Source organism: Rhinoraja longicauda, chromosome 30 (genome assembly GCF_053455715.1).
Source record: "Rhinoraja longicauda isolate Sanriku21f chromosome 30, sRhiLon1.1, whole genome shotgun sequence".
Taxonomy (NCBI): domain Eukaryota; kingdom Metazoa; phylum Chordata; class Chondrichthyes; order Rajiformes; family Arhynchobatidae; genus Rhinoraja; species Rhinoraja longicauda.
This window is the reverse complement of record NC_135982.1, coordinates 17,606,043-17,632,445: the sequence shown is the minus strand read 5'-3', so window position 1 is coordinate 17,632,445 and position 26,403 is coordinate 17,606,043. Positions and strand designations below refer to the sequence as shown.

General features: G+C 46.3%; 1 protein-coding gene across 2 annotated transcripts in view; it reads left to right on the top strand.

The window, feature by feature from the left end:
* The window catches only part of LOC144607929 (alkaline phosphatase-like), a 68,448-nt gene extending 44,603 nt beyond the window's left edge, over positions 1-23,845 (top strand). For both annotated transcript variants that reach the window (XM_078425071.1, XM_078425072.1), the window contains exons 8-13: positions 1,743-1,883; positions 4,315-4,384; positions 5,771-5,905; positions 8,085-8,276; positions 19,022-19,141; positions 21,374-23,845. In XM_078425071.1, coding sequence (XP_078281197.1) covers positions 1,743-1,883; positions 4,315-4,384; positions 5,771-5,905; positions 8,085-8,276; positions 19,022-19,141; positions 21,374-21,654 — 939 coding nt within the window. In that variant the 3' untranslated portion in view covers positions 21,655-23,845. The remainder of the gene's footprint in view (positions 1-1,742; positions 1,884-4,314; positions 4,385-5,770; positions 5,906-8,084; positions 8,277-19,021; positions 19,142-21,373) is intronic.
* The last annotated feature ends 2,558 nt before the right edge of the window (positions 23,846-26,403 follow it).

Below are 26,403 nucleotides of genomic sequence, written 5' to 3'. Positions count from 1 at the left end.
TTATCATCGTTACTTTTTTGCATATCTTTCCCTCATTGTTCTTTCTCTACATCATCGTCTATATCTCTCATCTCCCTTATCCCTAACCGGTCTGAAGAAGGGTCTCGACCTGAAAGGCCACCCATTCTTTCTCTCCAGAGATGCTGCCTGTCCCGCTGAGTTACTCCAGCTTTTTGTGTCTATCTTCAGTTAAGTAAAGAAGTTGAACCAGTGCTCTTAATGCCTTCCCCTTAAAACATCTGTGTCATAGGTCCCAAGGCTTGTGCTGCAGACAACACATCATTTGTTACTGGAAGTCTGGTCATTCATAAATGGTGATCTTGGCCGTTTAACAGTCCTAAGGGACCATTGTATCTTCCTCCAGTTGAACAGAGAAGGATAAATATTCATGTCAGCCACCCGTCAATGGTGTCTCAAAGGCAAAGCAAAAATGCTGCTTCGAATTGAATTATTGCTGTTACGTAGGAACAATCGTGCGATTCATTCGCAGAATTGAAAATGTGCAGAGATCAAGAAACCTGTTGTTTTTCTAAACGGCATCTGCAAGGGGATGGCTGCCAAGTATATTTGCTGCTTCTTGGCCATGAATGTGTTTGTTACCACCTTAATGGCAATCAATCTACTTGGCGCTCGCTTCCCATTGGGGTCCTCTGAAGGTGGTGTTTCATTCGATGCCAAGTCAGCGATGAGATAGGGAGGGGTTTTTAATCCCTGTGTATCCGTGCAGTCGCGCTGGGAATTGGGTCAGTGGTGGATGACGAGTAAAACAAGTATCACCCTCCCATGGGCTGCCCAGTTTGGTCCTTCAGCAAGCCCGGAATTGGCCAAAGCAGACAGGAGTCTATTCTTAATACTTAATCCATGGTCCAATGTTCTGATCCTATGGTAACTTACAGATCCATCTCACCGTGGAGTCCATCTCTCCCACCCTGCCATGCAGTCCTGTCTTTGCACTGTGTATCTGCATTATGAGACCCTGTGTTGTACTCTTGCCTTTGAGCCATGTATTTTCATTGTGTACCCCTGCCTCTGTATTGTTCACCCCTACACCATGCACCCCTGCCTCTGTATTGTTCACCCTGCACCATATCTCCCTATCTGTGTATCGTTCACCCCTGCACCATGTACCCCTGCCTCTGTATTGTTCACCCCTACACCCTGTACCCCTGCCTCTGTATTGTTCATCCCTGCACCATGTCCCCCTACCCCTTTATTATTCACCCCTACACCTAAATCCCTCTGTGTATTGTTCACCCTGCAAAAATCCTTAAAGCAAAAATCGCAGCAATGCCAATCCTTGCCGTTTTTAAGATACTCCTTGCTCCTTTTTTCCATTGTTTTTGATGAATTTAATTTTCACAGTTTTACATTGTGGACAATCTTTAGCATTACTTCTAACGAGATTCACTCTCCATGCAACTTTCTGGTGGCAAAATGTATGCAGGGTTACTGAGAACCATGTTTAGATTGGCTGTGTTAATGCTCGAAGGAGATATTTGTGTGATTTAGTGGTGGGGAGTTCCTTCAGACGTCCCGTCCTAGATGATATCCATCAGGAGCGTCATTACCTCCGGCTATAATTAACTGGAGAATTAGAGCTTTTGCAAATAAATTGCTTTTATCTGATCCATGCTTGTTAAGTTCTCTGAAATATGCACTCTTGGTTTGAAACGTAAAAGCATTCGCTCATGTCGTAACCAATTACGTGACATGTTTCCATTGATCCCTTCTTCCTGAACCAGGTGATAATGGGTGGCGGCAGGAGGTACATGTTCCCAAGGGACACTCCTGACGTTGAATATCCCAATGAGTGGAAAGCTAACGGCACCCGGAACGATGGAAGGAACCTGGTGGAGGAATGGAAACACTTGAAAAATGACAAGGTCGGCTGTCAATTTAGTCCAACAAACAGCTGCGTAAACTGTTTCATTGAATCATTGAGATATCTACCCTATTGACTATTGCTCTCTGGTGGTTAAAGTTGGATGTATTGATGTGGACCCACCACAGAGTTGGGGTAACCCTTTGATCACATTTGTACTGTCACCATTTCCGTTGCTCTTCTGCCTGCACATCATTTCTCCATCTGTTTTTTTTTGCATCCCTTTCCCCCTTCAAATTGATGCCAAATCTGTTTTTCCCAGATGTCTTTACCTCCTTTTGGAATTTTGCTACTGACCTACAGTTTTGAACCCACAAAGTACTTGCAATTTATTAATAGACACAAAATGCTGGAGCAACTCAGCGGGACAGGCAGCATCTCTGGAGAGAAGGAATGGGTGAGAAGCATTTCGGGTCGAGGCCCTTCTTCAGACCCGACCCGAAACGTCACCCATTCCTTCTCTCCAGAGATGCCGCCTGTCCCACTGAGTTACTCCAGGATTTTGTGTGATCAGCCATAATCCCATTGAATGGTGGTGCTGGCTCAAAGGGCCTACTCCTGCACCTATTGTCTATTGCCTATTGTCTATTGCGTCTATCTTCGAATAAACCAACATCTACAGTTCTTTCCGACACACTTGCAATTTGCTTTTGCAAATTTGCAAATACTTTGCAAATTATTTCCAACTCACATGATCTTTAAGGTAAACAACACTGAATGCAGTAGACTTAATCTTCACCCTAAAACGCAGTCCCAAACCTCAACACTGTGTTCCTCCAGGTCTATTGTCCATCTTCAGCTTCAGCTTCCTTTGTTGCATTCTTAGTTGCTGTACCATTACCCATCCACATTATTATTTAAGAAACTGTTTAACACTGGAGCTCAATTTAAGGCAGGTTCTTCTGTTGCTCGGTGCCAGGTGCTGTTTGATTAAAAGGTTGTAAGGTCGTAAGTGATAGGAGCAGAATTAGGCCATTTGGCCCATCAAGTCTACTCCATCATTCAATCATGGCTGATCTATCTCTTGCTCCCACATCTATTCTCCTGCCTTCTCCACACATTCCATTAATTCCATTTGGAATATTTTGGAGGACCAAGAACCAAGAACCAAGACACCCGTACTAATCAAGAATCCATCTATCTCTGCCGTAAAAATATCCATTGACTTGGCCTCCACAGCCTTCTTTGCCAAAGAATTCCACAGATTCACCACACTCTCTGACTAAAGAAATTCCTCCTCATCTCCTTCCCAAAGGAACGTTCCTTAATTCTGAGGGTATGACCTGCAGCCCTAGACGTTCGCTGTTCAGTACGTTTCAGTGAGGTTCCCCCATCATTATGTTCCTTTGAAGTCTACCTTGTTCTCGCCGATGTAAAGGAGGTCACATTGGGAGCATCAAATCTAATGGACGAGGTTGGAAGAACCTCTGACTCACCTGCAAGGGCTGCTGGGGTCCCAGGATGGAACTGAGAGAGGAGGTGTAGGGACAGGTGTTATAACTCCTGTCATTACAGGGAAATGTGCCTGAGATTAGATTGGGAATGGATGAGCAAACCAAGGAGTTGCAGAGCACGTGGTCTTTACAGAAAGCAAAAGGGGATGTAGACCGGAAGATGTGAATGGTGGTGGGATCATATTGAAGGTGGTGGAAATGTCAGAGAATGACGTGCTGGATGTGAAAGATGGCAGGGTAAAAGATGATGACACGGGAAACTCTATCTTTGTGCCGTCTGGGGAAAGGGAGAGTGGGAGCAGATCTGTGAGACACAGAGGAGACACAGGTGAGGGCTACATCCACACCACCGGAGAAAGAGGACATCTCGGATGTCCGAGTGGAAAGCCTCATCTTAGAAGCTGACATTGGCAGAGGCAGAGAAATTGAGAGTAAGGGATGGTATCTTTGTAAGAGGCAGAATGGGACGAGGTGCAGTTAAAGTAACGGTGGAGGTCAGTGAGTGCTTTCTAAAATGTTTATGTTTGTGATGCATGTTGCTACCAGCAGGACCTGGAAGCTCAGATCGTATTAATAAAGAGAGAAAGTAGGAAGGAACTGCAGATGCTGATTTAAATCAAAGATAGGCACAAAATGCTGGAGTATCTCAGCGGGACAGGCAGCATCTCTGGCGAGAAGGAATGGGCGACGTTTTGGGTCGAGACCCTTCTTCAGACTGACATTCTGAAGAAGGGTCTCGACCCGAAACGTCACCCGTTCCTTCTCTCCAGAGATGCTGCCTGTCCCGCTGAGTTACTCCAGCATTTTGTGTCTCCCTCCACCAGATGTTGCCTGACCTGCCGAGTTCCTTCAGCAGTTTGTTCTATGACGATACTTGATCCTGCCTGACCTGCTGAGAGGTTCCAGTGTTTACAAGCTGATTTGTTTCTTCGCGGTTTTCTGCGGATAACCCAATAACGCATCCTCTCATTTCTTTAGAAAGCTAGTTATGTCTGGAACCGAGAGCAGCTGAAGAAACTTGACCTAAATGAAGTAGACTATTTAATGGGTAAGTATAACTGAGTGTTATCTGCTGAGGTCCAGTTTTCTTTTCTTTGGTACGAGGGGATTAATTGGCCTGAAAGGTGTCTTCTAATATAATATTGGCTCTCGAATTTTTTTGCTGACTTTACCCTTTTTTTGCCAGAAGACACAAATATTTGGTTGGGGAAGGCTCGGGGAAACATGATTCCATGGTTCAACGGTGGAATCATGTTTCCCCGAGCCTTCCCCAACTAAATATTTGTGTCTTCTGGCAAAAAAAGGGTAAAGTCAGCAACTGCACAGTGAAATTCCTTTTGCATACATTACACGTGCTGGTGCCCCATTATTCAAAGTCCAAAGTCCGGTCGGCCCACGCGCTCGATGTACTGGAGCTGTTCCCGAGAACTGATGCCCTTCTCCGCTCCTCACCCGGCCATCCCCAGCCGTGTCCCAGGGGCGCCTCCCGCAGCCGACCTTGAAGGTGCTGGTGCCATTACCCCGGTTCACCCTCCCACCGGCCCGCTCCTGGCACCCGACCACTCCAGCTCTACCCCGGTTAGAAACATAGAAACATAGAAAATAGGTGCAGGAAGAGGCCATTCGGCCCTTCGAGCCAGCACCGCCATTCATTGTGATCATGGCTAATCGTCCACGATCAATAACCCGTGCCTGCCTTCTCCCCATATCCCTTGATTCCACTAGCCCCTAGAGCTCTATCTAACTCTCTTAAATCCATCCAGTGATTTGGCATCCACTGCCCTCTGTGGCAGAGAATTCCACAAATTCACAATCCTCTGGGTGAAAAGGTTCCTTCTCGCCTCAGTTTTAAATGGCCTCCCCTTTATTCTAAGACTGTGGCCCCTGGTTCTGGACTCGCCCAACATTGGGACCATTTTTCCTGCATCCGGCTTGTCCAGTCCTTTTATAATTTTATATGTTTCTATAAGATCCCCTCTCATCCTTCTAAACTCCAGTGAATACGGTTACGCCATCCAACGAGTCTTCTGGTGGGTTCCTGGTCAATAATGGGGAAGAGTTTAGACTTCAGCATCTCTAATGCTGAGTTACTGGGCTGCGTTGTGTGTGAATGCAGGATGCCCGGGAACATTTCATTTTCTCTTCCACTTATTCCCCATCCCGTGCCAAATCCCAGCCTCTATCCCCTCCCCAGCTCCAAGAGGAGCAAGATCAACAGTGAGGCCTGGGTTATGGTCAGTGGTCTCAGCACAAATATTGCCCAGGATACCTGGGACAACCTACCCATTGTACTTTGAAATAGTTCACTTGGGATTATTACTGCCCTGTTTCCAATGTGTGTTGATCTTGGTTTTGTCTCTTGGTAAACCGACAACCAATAATGTTTCTGACGACTGGGGAATTCAGCCCTTCAGCTCTTCCTTCTATCCCCCAGGTCTCTTTGAATATGGTGACCTGCAGTACGAGTTGGAGAGAAATAAAACTTCTGACCCCTCACTGGAAGAGATGGTATCGGTAGCGATCAGGATTTTGAGCAAGAATCCTAAAGGCTTCTTCTTACTTGTGGAAGGTCAGTGTGTGGCTGCTTTACAAACGGGGGAATATCTTCGCCGGGATTGAACGAGACTCCTGGCGAGTTATAGGTGGATACGCATAAGGGGGGGCTTTTGTTGGGCAGATGGTCAGACGAAGACCGGAGATGAAAAGACAAAAGGTGCGAGATAAAGGGAGAAGAGGCACGGATTGAGAAGCCAGAGGAAGGAATATGGGTGGAAAGGCAAGGGGAGGTTCAAGGGTTCAATGGTTCAATGTTGCATTGGGGTTAGGTTTGCATACGCAAGTGCACAGTGAAATTCATTTATTGCATGCAGTCCAGTAGAGTATTGCAATACCTAAGCACATCCCCGATTCGCAAAGTGTACAGGAATAGTCCGGTGAGCCTGATGCAAGATGTTTGGGAGAAATGGGGTGCGTGTTCAAGGGGAGATGGGGGGGGGGCATGGGGGGGGCAGGCGAAGGTGGAGGGGAGATTGAGGACAAGGAATAATACAGGTCAGCATAGTAAAGAATAATATTACAGAATATTAAAGTTCAGAATTATTTGCGTCAGAATTAGAACTTGAAATATATCAAGCAATGGTTAAGAACATCACAAGTTAGGTCTTGCAGTTAGGGCTAGATTCAGACATACCACAGGTTATGATTTAGGAATACACAGTATAGTTAGAGTGGGAACTATTGTTGGTGGAGCCACTCTTAACTATAATGTGTATTCCTAAATCACATCATAACCTGTGGTATTTCCCTATTTATTCTGATGCTCCCTCCCGACGGGAGAAGCTCGACGCTGAGAACAGAAAAGCAAGAAAATCCCCTTTAATATTTTTGTCAGATGGCAAGAAGTTCCAAATGGGTGGGAGAGACTGCCAGCAGCCGAAGTGCTCTGGTGTCTGAGTTAGACCTGTGGCTCAGACACCACCATCCCAACCACACCCTCCTTTTAGAAGGGAAAGTCAGTGGCAGGGAAGTCCATTAAACTGCATGGGAGCGGCAGCCACCTTTAGATTTACGCAAAATGGTGAGCCACACGCTCCTGGCTCTGTGCACAAAGCTGACCTCGAGTCACAGTCCTCCAGCACCTCAATTGTCCGGCGCTGCTTTTGCCGCATTCCATCCTTGAAATTTGGCTCCACCTGGTAGAACATTGGCTGTACTTGGTGCAGAGCATGACTGCAAGTTGTTTACCGAGACTCTGGAAACTTGTCCAGGTATTTCCTGCAGTGGTTCGCCAGTTACATCTGAAGCAGTTTCCCAATTAGCAGTGCATGGGGTCACATCAATCCCTCCAGTCCAGCAACTGCCCTCCCAAGACACCAGAGGTTGCTGGTTGTGTGTGTGTGTCCCCCACCTCCTTCCTCCCCTCTCCTTCAACTTATTTCTATCGGACAAACATATTAAAGGGAATTGTTTTAAATTTGCGTTTGCAATGCAGATGGAAATGGATATCAGAAAAATAGTGAACTATTTCATCCCTTTTGGATAAGTCAAACCAAATTGTCTCAGGTGTGACCATTGTTGGCCAACACTTCGGACAACTAAGTTTCACTAACGGAGTGCTAATCATGGTCCCTGCATGGGAGTTTTGGTTATGTGGTTACGTGTGATCATTTGTTTCGCCCACATCGCATAAGACTGAGCCTATCGCCTCCCCTCTACCCATCTACTTCTACACCACTTGAGCCAGTGAAGGTTTGGGAACCAGCAAATACCTCCCCCAACCGTCCACACTCTCTGCCCACTTCCCTCGCTTCAGGCTTTTACATCACCCCTCTCTGTAACCCCCCCCCCCAGCCCTGATCTTCCCAGAAGTTATCACCACCGCTTGCCCTTGATCTTCTTGGCAGATATTTCAGCCCCAGCTCGGACCCATTTCCAATCTCGCTTGAGCCCCTGGCTGTAGCGAGGCCATGATCGATAGTGCCCAGTCGCTGTAGTGTGACTGATTCCCATCTCACCACCATTTGCTGGACTTTGCAACACATCCCTTCATTACGGAAGCCTTCAGTGTTAGGATGGGCTTCTTGTTTTTTCTGTGGCGTTCCCTTTTCTGGCGAAGCGCTGATCTTTCTGACTTTTAGTTGCTTCTTGTACAATATTGCAGAGAGTGGTCATTCCCCTCTTCAACACAGAAGCATTACAGGACACTCCCGCTGCATCCCAAACTAATGAATGAATGCTTCCTTCTGCAGGAGGCAGGATAGACCATGGGCATCATGAAGGGAAACCTAAGATGGCCCTATTTGAAGCAGTGGAGATGGACAAAGCCATTGGAAGGGCTGGCTCAATGACGAGAGACACTGATACATTAACAGTCGTTACCGCTGATCACTCTCACGTTTTTACCTTTGGTGGCTACACATTTCGAGGAAGCAATATATTTGGTGAGTTCAGGAGCGAACTTGATCATTTGTTGTCATCAGCCTAAGAAAGGCTGGATTATAAGTTGATAAGTTTGTAACGGACCGCAGGTGGACCCAAATGCAGCACACGGAACCAAGGAAGTAGTTTTAGAATGAGCTTTATTTCTACCTGCTCATGGTCGGGGACAGAAGACTGAGGCATTCACCAGGGCTACGATGAGGCATGAGGGTCGGGAGCAGGCAATGGGAAATCAGTCCAAGAGAGAATGCTGGAGAGTCTTGCATGAGGGCTACGAACAATCTGGCAAAGAGCATGTGTGCAGGAAGGGTTTATATGCTGGCTTGATTGGTGATCTGGAGCAGGTGAGTGAACAGGTGAGGGGAGTTGACTTAACGTGGTGGGCGTGGTTGGCAGGTGAGTGAACAGGACAGACTGTGGCAAAGTTCATAAGTGGTAGGAGAAGAATTTGGCCATTCGGCTCATCAAGTCTACTCCGCCATTGAATCATGGTTGGTCTATGTCTCCCTCCTAATCCCATTCTCCTGCCTTCTCCCCGTAACCCAGAGTCAAGAATCTATCTATCACTGCCTTAAAAATATCCGTTGACTTGGCCTCCACAGCCTTCTGTGGCAAAGAATTTCACAGACTCACCTTTTATGTCTTTTATGTTATCAAAATTGCTGCTGTGGATTTGGGAAAACTGTAGATTTGGGAAAACTGTAGATTTACCAGCACATTAGTCCAGACTGAAAAACCAATGCATCTTGAATGCATTTACATGCCAACCTAAATGTCAACTGAAAGCCACTCTGTCTGTCTGCTCAGCATGTTGACTCAGTCATTTGAAGTAAGTCATTCAAGCTGCAACCCACAGACCTCGGAGATTCTCAGGGTAAACATGTCACGGGGAAGCTGCAGTCAATGGGAATGCTCCCAGTGCTACTGGGAATTTTGTCAAAGATCTTGTGGTTTTGAAGTCCACTAATTAACTGGGTGAACTGAAGGAGGGAATGCAAAGTGTTCTCCTTCAGTGAAGGACCCTGCCGCTTCACCAACTGAGTAATCAATTACTGCCGGAGCCAAATGTGTTGGGGATCAAAATTTGTTGGTGCCCAGTTTCCAACTGAAAGGGACTGATCACTCTGCTACATGTTCTCATGCTTATCTGAGCTGTGAGCTGCCATAATGTGGGGCAACCTGGTGGCACAGTCATTGTAACTGCTGCCTCACAGTTCCAAGGACGGCTAGTTCAGAGCACAAATATCGGCTCAAATTAGTCGTAGATTTTTTTAGATTTAGAGATACAGCGCGGAAACAGGCCCTTCGGCCCACCGGGTCCGCGCCGCCCAGCGATCCCCGCACATTAACACTATCCCACACACACTAGGGACAATTTTTTTACATTTGCCCAGCCAATTAACCTACATACCTGTACGTCTTTGGAGTGTGGGAGGAAACCGAAGATCTCGGAGAAAACCCACGCAGGTCACGGGGAGAGCGTACAAACTCCGTACAGACAGCACCCGGAGTCAGGATCGAACCTAAGTCTCCGGCGCTGCATTGGCTGTAAGGCAGCAACTCTACCGCTGCGCCACCGTGCCGCCCATCGAGTCATCGAGTTATCGAGTCATACAGCACGGAAACGGGTCTTTGCAAACAGAGAACCTTTGTTAGCCTCCCTTCACCCAGCACAAAGGATGTTCACTCTTGGGGCATTTCACAGTTTCCATTTTCTCTGGACATTGCTGAGCAGGGATCCCTTCACTGCTGCAGGGATTCTGTCTTTGAGCAGCTGGGCTGTTCTTCATTCAGCCTCTCACTTAGATCTCACACTCATTCCACCAAAACTGGCATCTTTCCTCAGCAATACTTAACAAGTATTAAAAGAGTGCTTTAATTGTTTTAGTTTTTAGTTTTAGAGATACAGCGTGCAAACCGCCCTTCGGCCTACCTAATCCGCACTGACCAGCAATCACCGCACATTAACACTATCCGACACATACTGGGGACAATTTTACATTGCTCACAAGCCTGCAAACCTACAAACCTGTGCGTCTTTGGAGTGCGGGAGGAAACTTAAGATCTCAGAGAAAACCCACACAGGTCACAGGGAGAATGTACAAATTCCGTACTGACAGCACCCATAGTCAGGATCGAACCCGGGTCTCTGGCGTTGTAAGGCAGCAACTCTACCGCTGCACCACCCATTAAGATTAAGACCCTATTCAACATTCAGATATGTAAAATCTGATATTTAGGGAGAGTAACAATCTACAAATCCTGCCAAATTATTGGAGATGGGAATGCCTTTGGCATGAATTTGATGTTGATGCAGAGGACAGAAATGCCAAGCCTGCGTTTACCAACTACTTTGATAAGAACATGCTCTGCTTTGAAAGCACAGACCTCCCATAATCTATTGGTTCAAGCTGATAGCATCATTTTGTACTGAGTGCTCGATGACCCCCATCACATTTTCAATTGCTCCATGCCAGTGCCTTGTAGGGGCATTTAGGACAAATCTTTTGTCTACCTAATAATACCTAATACCTAAAAATAATAAGCTACTTTAGTATTTTGACGTAATGATCACTGCATTTTATATGCATGCTAATGCAGTGTGGCGTAGCAGTAAAGATACTGCCTTACAGCGCCAGACAGTTTGTATACAATACAATACAATATATCTTTATTGTCATTGTACCCAGGGGTACAACGAGATTGGGAATGCGCCTCCCATACGATGCAATAATTTAAGTAATTAACAGCAACCCAACGAAACGAAACAATTGTAACAGTTTTTAGACAGGGTAAAGTGCAAGTTGATCTATGCGTTGTGGCCATCCGGCTCAGCAGGACCGGTTCATAGCAGCTATGGCCCTGGGGATGAAGCTGTTCCTGAGTCTGGAGGTGCGGGCGTAGAAGGCCTTGTATCATCTGCCCGATGGAAGGAGTTCGAACAGACTGTTGCAGGGGTGTGAAGAGTCTTTGTGGATGCTGGTGGCTTTTCAGAGGCACCGTGTGTTGTAGATGCCCTCCAAGTCTGGTAGCTGCGTTCCGATGGCCCTCTGAGCTCTATGGACTACCCGCTGTAGAGCTTTCCTTTCTGCCTCCGTGCAGCTGAGGTACCACACAGGGATGCCATGCGTTAGGATGCTCTCTATGGTGCAGCGGTAGAAGGTCGTTAGCAGCTGTTGGGGTAGACCAGACTTTTTCAGTGTTCTTAAGTAGAACAGTCTTTGTTGTGCCTTCTTGACCAGCGCAGCAGTGTTATTGGACCATGTTAGGTCCTCCGAAATGTGAGTGCCCAGAAACTTGAAGCTGGACACTCTCTCCATACTGTCCACGTTGATAGAGATCGGGGCATATTCCCCGTTATGTGACCTACGGAAGTTGATGATCAGCTCCTTGGTCTTGGTGGTATTTAGGGACAGGTTGTTATCCGAGCACCAGTCCGCCAGGTTCTGCACCTCTGCTCTATAGTTTGTTTCATCCCCGTTGGTGATAAGCCCGATCACCGTTGTGTCGTCTGCAAACTTGACAATGGTGTTGGTGTCGAATGCAGGAACACAGTCGTGTGTGAAGAGGGAGTAGAGCATGGGGCTCAGAACACAGCCCTGTGGTGTGCCGGTACTCAGGGTGATAGTGGAGGACAGGTGCGGGCCCATTCTCACTGCCTGCGGTCGTTCCAGCAGGAAGTCCAGGATCCAGTCACATAATGACTAGCTGAGGCCTAGCTGGTGGAGTTTGGTGATGAGCTTGGTGGGGATGACCGTGTTGAAGGCGGAGCTATAGTCTATGAATAGCATCCTCACGTACGTGCCCTGTCTCTCTAGGTGAGTCAGGACAGTGTGAAGAGCCAGAGAGATGGCGTCCTCTGTGGATCTATTTGCCCTGTATGCAAATTGATGTGGGTCCAGTGAGTCAGGGATGCTGGATTTGATGTGTGAGAGGACCAGCCTCTCAAAGCACTTCATGACTATCGGCGTTAGGGCAACCGGGCGGTAGTCGTTCAGGTTGGAGATCTTTGCTTTTTTCGGCACCGGAACTATGATAGCCGACTTCAGGCACTTTCGCCCTATGACCAGCATGGGTTTTCTCTGAGATCTTCAGTTTCCGCCCACACTCCAAAGCCATACAAGTTTGTAGGTTAATTGGCTTGGTATAAATGTAAATGTAAAATTGTTCCTCGTGTGTAGGATAGCGTTAATGTATGGCAATCGCTGGTCGATGCGGACTTGGTGGGCCGAAGGGCCTGGTTTCCACGCTGTATCTCTGAAATAAAAACTAAACACTTTACATTCACTCTACATGCATTCTAACTGCACTCAAATTTTCCTCTGTCCACTATTTGCATAATACATCAAAGCCCCCCATCCTATAACAGGCTATATGTCTCAGTATACGTACCTTTAGAATGGAGTTGAGGAGGAACTTCTTTAGCCGGAGGGCGACAAATCTGTGGAATTCATTGCCACAGGTGGCAGTGGAGGCCAAGCCATTGGGTATTTTTAAAGCAGTAATTGATAGGTTTTTGAAGTAGGGGGGCTTCAAAGGTTACGAGAAGAAGACAGGAGAATGGAGTTGAGAGGGAAAAATAGATCAACCATGGTTGAATGGCGGAGCAGACTCGATAGACCGAATGGCTTGATTCTGCTCCTATGTCTTATGATCTTATGCGCACAAGATACTCATTACCTGCAAATTTCCATCACCAATGTTATCTAACTGCTACCTCGATTCAAGTTGGCCCTCACTGATTTGAAATGTCAATATTAATCAATGCAACTAAGTTTGTTCTAAAATGTCGGCGACAGTAACTCTTCGGGAAAGTGAAACAATTATCGTTTCAGGAGCAGGTTTCTTCATCGGGTAATGAAAACAGTTACTATTTTGCAGCCATCTTGATCAGTACGTTTGCAGCTGTCCAGATAAGCTTTGCCAAAAAAGGACTAATGACTCAACACTCGGCTAAAGAGATTGGTTACAAGGACGAAATGTGGTGCGGTTTTGGAGGAGAATGTTAAATGGAGTCTTGGCAGCCAGAGTCATGGTCATTGATGATGGAGCGAGTAAATATGATGAGTCACGGGGGCTGTGGAGATATACAAGAGGCTAGAATTGCAAGAAGACCAGTATCTTGGAGAAATAGATTGTAAAGAAATGGAAGGGCAAGATCCACGAAAGGATTTGAAAACTAGGGAGATAACAGTTTTAAAATCAAGGTTTTGGTTAAATGTCATTCAGCGTTGGTGAGCAAGCAGAAGTGTAATGGGTGAAGGCAATCTGGTGTTGAGTTATTCACAACAGAGTTGCGGATGACAGGTTTATAGGGAACAGAGTGAAGGCTATTGATTGCAGGGATGGCTGCAGTGGATGGGCATTGTAGTTGATGACAAGGTCACAAGCTATAGGAGTAGAATTAGGCCATTCGGCCCATCGAGTCCACTCCGTCATTCAATCGTGGCTGAGCTCTGCCTCCTAATCCCATTTTCCTGCCTTCCCATAGCATGTGAAGCAGACATAAACAAACACACACACGCACACAAGCATATATAAACAACCAGTCACAGATGCTCACATGCAAACATGTGCACACATACAACCATACTAATCAAGAATCTATCTATCTCTGATCTTAAAATATCCATTGATTTGGATACATGCACAGGTATGTTGTGTGTGCGCGTGCTCACACATGCACGGACACAGAACAAACATGGCTGCAGCAACACAAACACACGTACTCATACACAAACATGCGTGCACCCACACATGCGCACACACAACATACATGTGCATGTATCCAAGTCAATGGATATTTTAAAATCAGAGATAGATAGATTCTTGATTAGTATGGGTGTCTGGGGTTTTGGGGAGAAGGCAGGAGAATGGGGTTAAGAGGGAGAGATAGACCAGACATGATTGAATGGCAGAGTAGACTTGGTGGGCCGAATGGCCTAATTCTGGTCCTATTACTTATGACCTTATGTTATGTACAAGTACATGCGCACACACGCACACGCACACGCACACGCACACACACACACGCAGCACAGGAGTCCTTGCCCACTGCTTCTCCCTCCTCACTTCTCAAGCCCTCCTCACTAGTTGACAGTCTCAGTGAGTTGAAGGCTTAGACCCACCTTGTACCTTGTCTGGGGACTTACATCAGCCATGCTTGACCCATCTCACACATAGTAATGGCAACGACCTGAGTCATTTGTTATTTTTTGTCTTTAATTAATATTAATGGGTATAGAGTGACATTTATCAGTTGAATGTTTTAAAAATACATTTATTATATTAACATGCTTTTTCAAATTCTGGATTACGTAAGTCCAACTCATTTAGTTCAAATGTCGAACTCGATTAGAAAGTGGAACAGGCTTTTCAGAGAATGGATTGTCAGAAGGCAGTCAGGGTGATCTGGGAACATGAGCTCAGAATCCATAAATGGAGGACAGGTTGCACTTCATGGAAGATAGACACAAAACGCTGGTTTAACTCAGCGGGTCTGGCAGCATTACTGGGGAAAAAGTGTAGGTGAGGTTTCGGGTCGGAACCCTTCTTCAGACTTGATTCTGAAGAAGGGCGCTGACTCGAAAGGTCACCTATTCCTTTTCCCCAGAGATGCTGCCTGACCCGCTGAGTTACTGCAGCATTTTGTGTCTATCTTCAGTATAAACCAGCATTTGCAGTTGCCCTCATGGACCTCTCCCACTAGAAGGATGTGCTGACTCTGGAGAGGGTCCAGAGGAGGTTTACAGGAATGATCCCAGGAATGAGTAGGTTAACGTATGATGAGCGTTTGTCGGCACTGGGCCTGCACTCGCTGGAGTTTAGAAGAATGAGGGGGGACCTAATTGAAATATACAGAATAGTGAAAAGCTTGGATGTGGAGAGGATGTTTTCACTAGCGGGAGAGTGTAGGACCAGAGGTCAAAGCCTCAGAATCAAAGGACGTTCTTTTAGGAAGGAGATGAGGATAAATGTCTTTAGTCAGTGGGTGGTGAATCTGTGGAATTCTTTGCCATAGAAGACCGTGGAGCCCGTCAGTGGATATTTTTCAGGCAGAGATGGATAGATTCTTGATTAGTACAGGTGTCAGAGGTTATGGGGAGAAGGCAGGAGAATGGGGATAGGAGGGAGAGATAGATCAACCATGATTGAATGGCGGAGTAGACTCAATGGGGCGAATGGCCTAATTCTACAGCAAGGTAGCAAGGCTTGGTTATCCTTTGGACATGCAGGGCAGCAAAGGACTAGTTGGGCTGCTGTGAATGTATATGGAGCGAATACAAGTCCAGGTCTAGGCTACTCCCATGTTGGTCCAACATCCATGTCTGGTGCCCCAGGCATTTTAGCTCCATTATTGCAACTTTTTTTCAAAGGGTGCAAGGTGGTGGAACAGATCATTTGCTTTGGATTGGGAAGCTTTCAGGGGTTAAAATTCACATCAAAGTTAAATATTTCATGTTTTTATGATGGTACTCTGTAGGCCCAGAGCCAGAGATTGAAGCCCCGGGAAGAGAGCAGTCTCAGATGTCTAGTCCTGGTAACACTCAAAATATTCCTGCTACAACCGGTGCCAAAAAACAACGGGAAAGAGGCCAAAAAAGCATTCACTGTGTACACAAGGAGAGATGTGAAGAGTCTTAGCGGGAGATATAATCGCAGAATGCCAATTATATCATAGCCATGGTTTTCGAAATGCATTTTTTACAAGGGGAAGGAACATGATAACAATCAATTCGGAGTCACTTTTCATCATTGGAGAAATTCCACGATCTGCTTCCCAGCATGAGTGTTGTTAGAGCATGGCCCAGGGACGTACCCCACCATTGGCGACTGTCACACAGCCAGGCCTTTGTCGGGAGTATCTGTGCAAGAATCTCACTGAGCTCCATCGCTTGCCTCTTGTCCTTGCCCCTCTCACCCAATGATCTTGCCCTCTGAGCCTTGAGTCACCACTGGTCCCACTCCACAGCCTCCAAACCAGCTGCACCCCAGCTGACAACCAAACCAGCCGAGCCAACTGTCTGAACTCAAGCATCACCACTCCATCTCCTCATGCTCTGTTGCTTTGAAGGCATCCTATTTCACATTTAGTCCACTGTTTTGTGGTCTGAAAAAGATGCGGGCAGTGGAACGGGTGAAATGGAGAACAGTGAGACAGACCCCAATGTTTAGTGATGCTAAATATTGGAGCGTTATTAAGCATTGCGACCACTTTTGGATGGACACTTTGAACACGGCTCTGTGGTGCAGCGGTAGAGTTGCTGCCTTACAGCGCCAGAGAGCCGGGTTCAATCCTGACTGTGTGTGCTGTCTGTACGGAGTGTGTACGTTCACGCCGTGACCACGTGGGTATTTTGGTCCCCTGCTGGTCATAATACATTTATATTTGTAAGAAATCAACAAGACACAGCAGAAGGTCTTGGATTCAAGTCCCATAACAACAGCTAGAGCACCAAAACCATTTGACCTTTAACTATAGGAGCAAAGAGTTGACACTATAATGACATTGACTCTCAGACAGTGGGTTGAAGTGAGACCATTTAAATCCTATACTGTAGATGCTGCGAGGGGAACAACTCAAATAAGTGTATAGGAAGGAATTGCAGATGCTGGTTTAAATCTAAGATAGACACACAAAGCTGGGGTAACTCAGCGGGACAGGCAGCATCTCTGGAGAGAAGGATTGGGTAACGTTTCGGCTCGAGACCCTTCTTCAGACTAGTTAGGAATAAGGGAAACAAGAGATATAGACGATGATGTGGAGAGATAAAGAACAATGAGTGAAAGATATGCAAAAAAGTAACGATGATAAAAGAGACAGGCCATTGTTAGCTGTTTGTTGGGTGAAAAGGAGAAGCTGGTGCGACTTGGGTGGGGGAGGGATAGAGAGAGAGGGAATGCCGGGGTTACTTGACGTTAGAGAAATCAATATTCATACCACTGGTCTGGAAGCTGCCCAAACAAAATATGAGGTGCTGTTCCTCGAATTTGTGTTTGGCCTCACTCTGACAATGGAGGAGACCTAGGACAGAAAGGACTGTGTGGGAATGGGAAGGGGAATCAAAGTGTTTGGCAACCGGGAGATCAGGTCGGTTCAGGCGGACTGAGCGAAGGTGTTCAGCGAAACGATCGCCCTGTCTACGCTTGGTCTCGCCGATGTATAAGAGGTGCAAGGGTGATTTCCCAGAGCCCTAATCAATGTACATTCTTCAACCCATCCTGGTGCTGCTTTTGGGATCCAATGTCTGCAAATTGGCCAGAGTTTCCGCCGTTAAAACAATGTTTACACTTCCAAGGCTGTGTTATTGCTCGGCCATGAAATGTTTTTAGATCTGCGTGCATTGAGCAAAAGCAATTTCCTTCTCTCAAGCAGACAAGGCTGTGGCGTTTTTTTAGTTTTAGTTTTTTAGTTTTAGAGATACAGCGCGGAAACAGGCTCTACGGCCCACCGAGTTCACACCGACCAGCGACCCCCGCACATTAACTCTATCCTACACACACTGGGGACAATTTACACAAACACCAAGCCAATTAACCTACATACCTGTACGTCTTTGAAGTGTGGGAGGAAACTGAAGATTTGTAGTTTCTGAAGTTTAATCTTTGTAATTTGTGATTCTGTGGAATTCTCTGCCATGGAAGGCAGTGGAGACCAATTCACTGGATGTATTCGAGAGAGAGTTAGATTTAGCTCTTTGGGCTAACGGAATCAAGGGATATGGGGAGAAAGCAGGAACGGGGTACTGATTCAGGTACTGATTCAGGATGATCAGCCGTGATCATATTGAATTGTGGTGCTGGCTCGAAGGGCCTACTCCTGCACCTATTTTCTATGTTTCTATGTTTCTAATGTCCTGAAACACTAACAATGTGACTCGGGGCCTGTGCTGCTTGTGATGTGGGGTTGTGTTCCTCTGTAGGGTTTGTTACATATGGTTTTAATCAATTTGGTGTGTAACCCAGGATGCATCACAGCATGGTTTGGGAACAGCTCCATCCAAGACCGTGAGAATCTGCAGAGAATTGTGGATGAAGCCTAGACCTTCACACAATCCAACCCCCTCCCCCCTCCCCACACCCCCCTTCCATTGATTCCATTTACACCTTGTGCTGCCTCGGCAAGGCCAGCAGCATAATCAAGGACGAGTCGCTCCCCAGCCACTCCCTCTTCTCCCCTCTCCCAGCATGCAAAGGTTAGTGTAGTGGGAAAACGCACACATCCAGATTCAGGGACAGTTTCTTCCCAACTGTTATCAGGCAACTGAACCATCCTACTAACAACTAGAGAGCAGTCCTATGTATCTCATTGGAGACCCTCGGACTATCTTTGATAGAACTGTGCTGGTCTTTGACTTGCATTAAATGTTATTCATCTTGTCCCATTTATCCTGTGCACCATGGATGGCACAGCACGCAACATAAGCTTTTCACTGTACCTCAGTACACGTGACACTGAACTGAACTAAGCAGAGACACATTGACTCGAGGGGACTGTATTACAATTGATGGAACAATTGGAGTCTGCATTATGGATCACAGTGACAGATGGGGCCTGTAAAGCAGGTGGTGTAATACTTTGAGCCTGCCACACAGGTGGACTAGCACATATTAGTGAGGCCCATGAGACCTGAATTATCAGTGAAATGACGCGCATTGACATCATTGATCGTGAGTGCTGGGAGCTGAGGAAACATGATGTGCTAGTGGGTGCCACTTTCTCAGACCCTTTTATTTTGTCTTCCAGGCCTTGCTCCGTACTTCAGTGATGTGGACAACAAGCCATTCACCTCGATACTCTACGGAAATGGACCTGGCTATGCCATCGAAAATGGAGAGAGGCCAAATGTTTCAACTAGTGAAATCAGTAAGTTTTGGAACGGTCCTGGCTGGGAAATGAGATAAATTTATTGTATTTGGGAGTTCTTTCTTGTAACATGTTTTTACCCGATATCCCTCTGTGAAATGTTAACTGGATCCACGGTGGCGCAGTGGTAGAGTTGCTACCCTACAGCGCCAGAGACCCGGGTTCGATCCTGAATACAGGTGCTTGTCTGTACGGAGTTTGTATGTTTTTCTCATGACCTGTGTGGTTTTCTCCGGGTGCTCAGGTTTCCATCCACACTCCAAAGACGTACAGGTTTGTAGGCTAATTGGCTTTGTATAATCGTAATATTGTCCCTAGTGTGTGTAGGATAGTGTTAATGCGCGGGGATCGCTGGTCGGCGCAGACTCGGTGAGCCAAAGGGCCTGTTTCCACGCTGTATCTCACAACTAAACTAAACTAAACTAAACTAAACTAAAAGATATATCAAATTCCTGGATCTGGAATTGCATTTGTCTTCTCAGTTATTTACAATATTAAAATTAGATAGACTAGCATGCTTTACAGTCAGTTACAGAGATAACTAACCCAATTATGCAATGAGATGCGGATAATTAATTGTCTTATAATTTTAGAGGCTATGGGGGAAGAGCGATCATAATATGATATAATTTTTCAGAACAATAAAACAGCGGAACAGCGCCTTAAAATTAAATGCAACAAATGACGTTGGAAAATGGGGCAGGTTGGTAAAGATGGACTGGGAGGATCGTTTAAAAAGCATCAAATAGTTGAACAGTAACTAGGAGACTGAGAAACATGAGACTGAATGTGCAGTGACATGATTAGTAAGATTGCAGATGACACCGAGATTGGTGGTGTGGTGGATGGTGAAGAGGTTGTCTAAGGTTTGGACAGGATCTGGATCAACTGGGAAAGTGGGCAAACGAATGGCAGATGAAATTTGCCTCAGGCAAGCATGAGTGATACCTATAGGTAAGTTAAACCAGGCAGGATTTACACTGTAAATGACAGGTACCTGGGGAATGTTGTATGACAGAGAGACTTAGAGGTACAACGACATAGTTCCCTGAAAGGGTTAATGTAGTTAGATAACCAGATGAAAAATGCACATGGTACACATGATTTATCAAACAGACCATTGAGTAATAGAAGATAGACACAAAATGCTGGAGTAATTCAGCGGGACAGGCAGCATCCCTGGAGAGAAGGAACGGGTGACGTTTCAGACTGAAGAAGGGTCTCGACCCGAAACGTCACCCATTCCTTCTCTCCAGAGATGCTGCCTGACCCGCAGAGTTACTCCAGCATTTTGTGTCTGTCTTTGATTTAAACCAGCAGCTGCTGTTCTTTCCTACACATTGAGTACTAGAATTGGGATGGCACATCGCAGCTGTGCAAAGCATTGGTGAGACTGCACCTTGAATGTCGTGTGCAGTTCTGATCGCCATGTAATAGAAAGCAAAGAAAGGATGGTGTGGTGCAGAATGATGTTGCTTGGACTAGAGAGCTTGTGTTATAGGCTAGGCTTGGGTAAGCTGGGACCGTTTTCTCTGGAGCAAAGAAGGTTGAAATCACCTTGTACTACCTACACACTAAGGATGATTTACAATCTTTATTGAAACCAATTAAGCAACAAAACTGTAAGTCTTTAAAGTGCGGGAGGAAACCGGAGCACCCGGGGAAAACCCACGTGGTTACGGGCAGAACGCACAAACTCCACGCAGACAGCACCCATAGTCAGGATCAGACACGGGCATCTGGCACTGTAAAGCAGCAACTCTACTGCTGTGCCAGCGTGCCACCCCTAATCTTGCCGTTGAAAGTGCAATAAATGAATCTGGTCCACAAGACCACACAGCTGCCACATTACATCCAGCAGGTGATGCATGTTTACCAATTCAGGAGGATATTTATTCTAACAGTTTTTTTTGTTGTTTTTTTTTATACCTTCTCTTCTCTCCCTCTGTCTCCCTCCTCCCCAAATCCCTTCCCTTTCCCCTCTCTGCCCTCCGCTCGTTCTTCCTCCTCATTCCCCTTTCATTTACACCCTTGCTCTCTCACCCTTTTGTTGCCTGCTTCTCTTTCTCTTCCCTTCCTGTTGTTCTCTTCTCCCTTTTGGCTTTCATCCCTTGCCCGCCGTGCCTTCTCGTTTTCCTTTCTCCCTCACTCGCTCCCTCTCTCCCCTCCCCATTCTCCCCTCTGTGCTCAACCCACCACTCCATCTCCCCCTCCCCCGCTGCCACTCGACAGATGAGAACCATTACCAGTCGCAGTCGGCCGTGCCGTTGAGGCACGAAACTCACGGAGGGGAAGATGTGGCCATATTTGCCAAAGGCCCGATGGCCCACCTCTTCCACAGCGTGCACGAGCAGAACTACATCCCGCACGTGATGGCGTACGCGGCCTGCATTGGCCAGAACCGGGACCACTGTACCAACCTCAACACCTTGCCCTGTGACAATGGCGCGTGGGTTGCCCAGGGCACCAATGCAATCTTGTTATCCCTGCTGGCACTGCTGGCCTGCGTCTAGCACAACATCTACCTGGGACTTGCTCTCCAGGACGGACTGTCCTATTAGTCAGGAATCCTCCCCCCTCTTTTCAATGCAATGGCTATGGCTTGTGAAGCATTGTGGTCACAGGAACGAGTCACGGGAAGGAGCTTTGTGTATCTAGATGAAGCGAGCCAGTGCCTCCCTGATCACAGTGCACCATGAGCTCAAAATGGCCAATTCACTCCCTGCCTTCCATCCTCACTTCCCTGGCCTACCTCCTAGATCCTCCCACAGAGTCTTAAATTGAGACCTGCAATTTGAAGGCATGAACCTTAAACAAAAACCACTAGCTAACTACGTAGCAAAATGAATTTTGATAGCTTAGTTCCAAGTGCAGCCACTCTTGCAGTGACTGGTTTCCCCTGCTTCTCGGTCTGCTGGAGACTTAATTCTGAGCTCCTGTGCATCCCCAGTGGATGATATCCGTGCTTGGGACATTGACAGGCCGGACCCCATGCTCACACCCTCTGAAACAAAACAAGGTTGTCCTCACACCCACCCGCACCCCTTTGGCTTGGAACCATCGACTGAATGAGAGCTAAGCACCAGCTCACCCTGGCGATGAGAACGTCCCTGTCTTCTTGCACCAGCACTGGACAACCTCCCCCATTCCCCCCCCCTCTTGAAGATGCCATTGCGTTAATCACCGCGTCCCTCTCCAGCTTAAAATGCTTCTTCATCGTTAGCAAAGCAGCAAATAAGATGGGTAAATGAGGGGGAGAGTGCATGGTAGGTAGACCTGATATCTGGCATGGAGAAGCTGCCCTCAGTGCAAGCCCGTTGATGGGGATATGCATGACTGGATTGTTAGTTAACCTCTCCGCATGGAGGAGCCATTCCCAAAGGAAGCTGCCACATGAGATGTTGCCAGATTACAATTGCACCACCCAGTGGATAAGGGGCAATCCTGGCCGACTTGCCTCCCATGCAACCCTCCCCCTCACCCCAAATGCAATGGTATTTGCTAAATTGAATGCGATCCATAAATCTCGCTGGCTTCCGAGAACTCTTGCGATAATATTGATTTGCCTCACATTCTTGCAGACAACCGGAATGATGGATCTTCCAGTATTAGACTGTGCAAAACCCCAGGAAAATTGTCTTTTGCGTCAAGACTTTGAGCATTACTCTTGCAGAAGACCCATTTTAATGTTTTTATACCTTTTTAATTAGTCATATGAAGCATCTCTGCGCCAAAATAAAAGAAAATCTGCAAATATTGAAAACCTGAAACACCAGCATAAAATGCTGGAAATTCTCAGTAGGTCAGGCAGCACTTATAGGTAGAGAAACAGAGTTAACATTTCAGGTCGAACATCGTTCATCCTTCATCAGAAAGTTCTTTTAACCAATCTTTGACCTGAAGAGTTCCAAAAGTTGGATTCATGTCAAAATAACAATTTATTATGGTCCGCCTGTGTTTTTATTTCTTTACTCCAATCTTCATTTGCAGAAATGTTATCAAAAGGAACTGCAGACGCAGGGTTATACAAAAGGTAGAGTCAAGATGCTGGAGTAACTTTGCAGGTCAGGCAGCATCACTGGAGAAAATGGATAAGTGACGTTTCGGGTCAGGTCTGAAGAAGGGTCCAGCCTGATGTGCTGAGTTACTGCAGCATTTTGAGTCGGTCTTTTATTTGTAAAAAGGTTTTGTTTCTCAGTGGGAGCTGACTCCAGATCTCTATGGGTGATGGGAGTTGTTGGATCATTTCATAAGAGGCTACTTTCCTATTGCAATTGCTGATATATCCTTCCCTTTTAGTCGGGAAGTGTGAGGGAGGGTGTGGTAGTCACTGAGAATGTGTTCAACGTGCCAGCTCTGTCGACACTGCATTGTCAATACATGACTCCCTGAAGAGACCTGAACACAGCTTTGGAGCAGACGTTTTTGACGGGTTTCTTGAATCTGCCCGCTCTACTTTGGAACTCACTTAAGATTCTCTTTCAATTTATCCATCAGGGAATGCGTATTAGCAGAAATCGCAGGTTTGAAACATATAGGGATGTGGATAAGCATAAAGTTATTTGTTATCTATTAAGACATTATTGAGGAAGTATAACACCACAACACTCAAATGGTTGAATATAAAACCTTCTGTAAATCGAACTCAAGACATATTTCAAACTGTGTTCCTTTGTGTTAACAATATCACATTTGTAATTACAGAAAGCATTTATAAAATAAAATGTTTCCACTGTTTTATCAAATGCTCTACCGTACTTCAATTTCTTCCTTTCATTTTGTTTAGTCATTGAATTCACAGCTTTCTTTCAGTCTTACGCAAAGCCAGATGCCGTCCATGATGTTAAAGGACCCAAGAGGCAATAGGTGCCTCAGTGTCATAAAGAGTTCATCACGACCTGAAACAATGTTTAGTTTAGCTTAGAGATATAGCATGGAAACAGGCCCTTTGGCCACCGAGTCCATACCATCCACGCACAATCCTACAAAACGCTATGGAAAATTTACAACTTTACCAAACTAAATAAGCCAATTAACTTACAAACCTGTACTTCTTTGGAGTGTGGGAGGAAACTGGAGCACCCGTGGAAAACCCATGCAGGTCACGGGGAGAACGTACAAACTCCGTACAGACGGCACCCGTAGTCAGGATTGAACCCGGGTCTCTGGCGCTGTAAGGCAGCAACTAACCGCTGCGCCACCGTGCCGCTTTTGTCTTGGAATGTGGTATTACCGTTGAATTATAGTTAGTAGCGTTGACCCGTGAACCATTTATCTGGGACCACACGTTCAAAACCAATCCTATATCTGGGAATTAAAAGTTCAACCAATTAAATACTCCAGAAAAGCCAAGTGATGGTAGAACTGCAGGAACGTTGTAAAATAAAACATATGATTAGCTGAAATACCTCAGGAAATTGTGCCATCTTTTCCTGGTCTGGCCCATACTTAACTCCAGACACACAGAACATTGGTTGACACTTAACTGAACTTTCAGGTGTCTTCATAAGCCAGTCAACCTGAAGGTAAATTAGGGGTGGTAAATTAGGGGTAGTAATGACTGCCGGTCTTGTCAGTCGGGTATCCCTTGTGTGGATTCAAAATCAGCACCAGATAAAAACAGAGGCGAGTGCACTGGTGTTAGATAAGCTGCTTTTAATTACAGGAGAAACATTAAGCAGCACTTCTTTAAAATGTACCACCGGAGTTTGTTGCAGGCAGGCGGGCTGGGGGTTCACGCTGTCTGTGGGTGAGAGGTAGGATTGCATGGTTACAAGCCTGGCTCAGACTCAAGCCTGGTTCGAGACAGCAGAGTGTCACCATTCCTTTTATGAACAGTTCTCAGGGTTGGGAACACTGGTAACCTGGGGAGGATCTGCGGCAGTTTGGTGATAGTACGGTGGCTGTGAGGGTGGTTGCAGATGACCCTCAGCCAGGGGATGTAGGTAGAATTTAGTGGCTGGAAACTGGAAGCTAATTCTGCTACCACCATCATCTACCGTACAAGTGATGGCTCCCGCTGATTGTCGCCGGTAGCTTGCGCCCTTTTCACGACGGACGATGACAGTGATGTGACATTTGAAACATGGATGACGGACATGAAAGAATAAGCAGAAGCTGCAGAGTGCCTGTGAGCTATTAACAGAGAAGGGTTGATAGACACAAAAAGTTGGAGTAACTCAGTGGGACAGGCAGCATCTCTGGAGAGAAAGAATGGGTGACGTTTCGGGTCGAGACCCTTCAGAGAAGGGTTCTGGGCAGAGGATCATTATTTTGCATGAATTCCCAAGCACTGGAAGAGGACTCATGACCCAACAGATTCGCTCCTCCACTGCGGCACTTCACCTACCCTGCCCACATGCCCATGCAATTCCCTCTTCTTCGCATCTTCCGCCCAACCACTCTGCAAGCTGCCAAGCTTCACATTCCTGCTATTCTCAGGGTAAAAGCATTTCCTCTGCACTCTCGCTTGAACTTACTACTCACGGTCTTATTCCCTGCATGCCTTGACTGAGGGGGTCCCACAAGGTGCTGCTTGTACTGGGATTTCCTCAACGTTAACCCACGGCCCACAGGGCAGAAAACTCTCCAACGGATCGTGGAGTGAAGTAATGACCTTGGCCCAGCAACAGTCTCAGGGGCATCTCAATGAAAGCAGTGACATGTTACCTATTTAAGAAGCTTTTACAACGACTTATTGTAACTTACTTGAAGTGCTGCACGATATAGTCACCCAGGAGAAGATAAAACAAATAAAGTACACACGTGCAGGTTGGTTATTGTCAAACTAGATATTAACAAGAAGGAGGGTCTGAAGAAGGGTCTCGACCCGAAACGTCACCCATTCCTTCTCTCCCGAGATGCTGCCTGACCTGCTGAGTTACTCCAGCATTTTGTGAATAGATATTAACAAGAATGATAGTTTAATGGATTACAAAAATTAAACTGAGGCATGTACATGAATTTCCATATTTCCTTGTGCCACAGAAGGAGGCCATTCATCCCATTGAGTTTCTGTTGGCTCACAGTGCAATCCCAATCATGTCCAGTAATTCCCCCCTACAATCTGTGCCTCGTGAAAGCAGCCAACATTATTAAGGACAATTATTAATGATTTTTGGTACACTGTCCTTCATCCTTTAGATATTGAGTACAGACGTTGGGACATTATGTTACAGTTGTACAAGACGTTGGTGAGGCCGCATTTGGAGTCTTGTGTTCATTTGTGGGCACTCTGCTACAGGAAGGAAGTCATTAAGCTG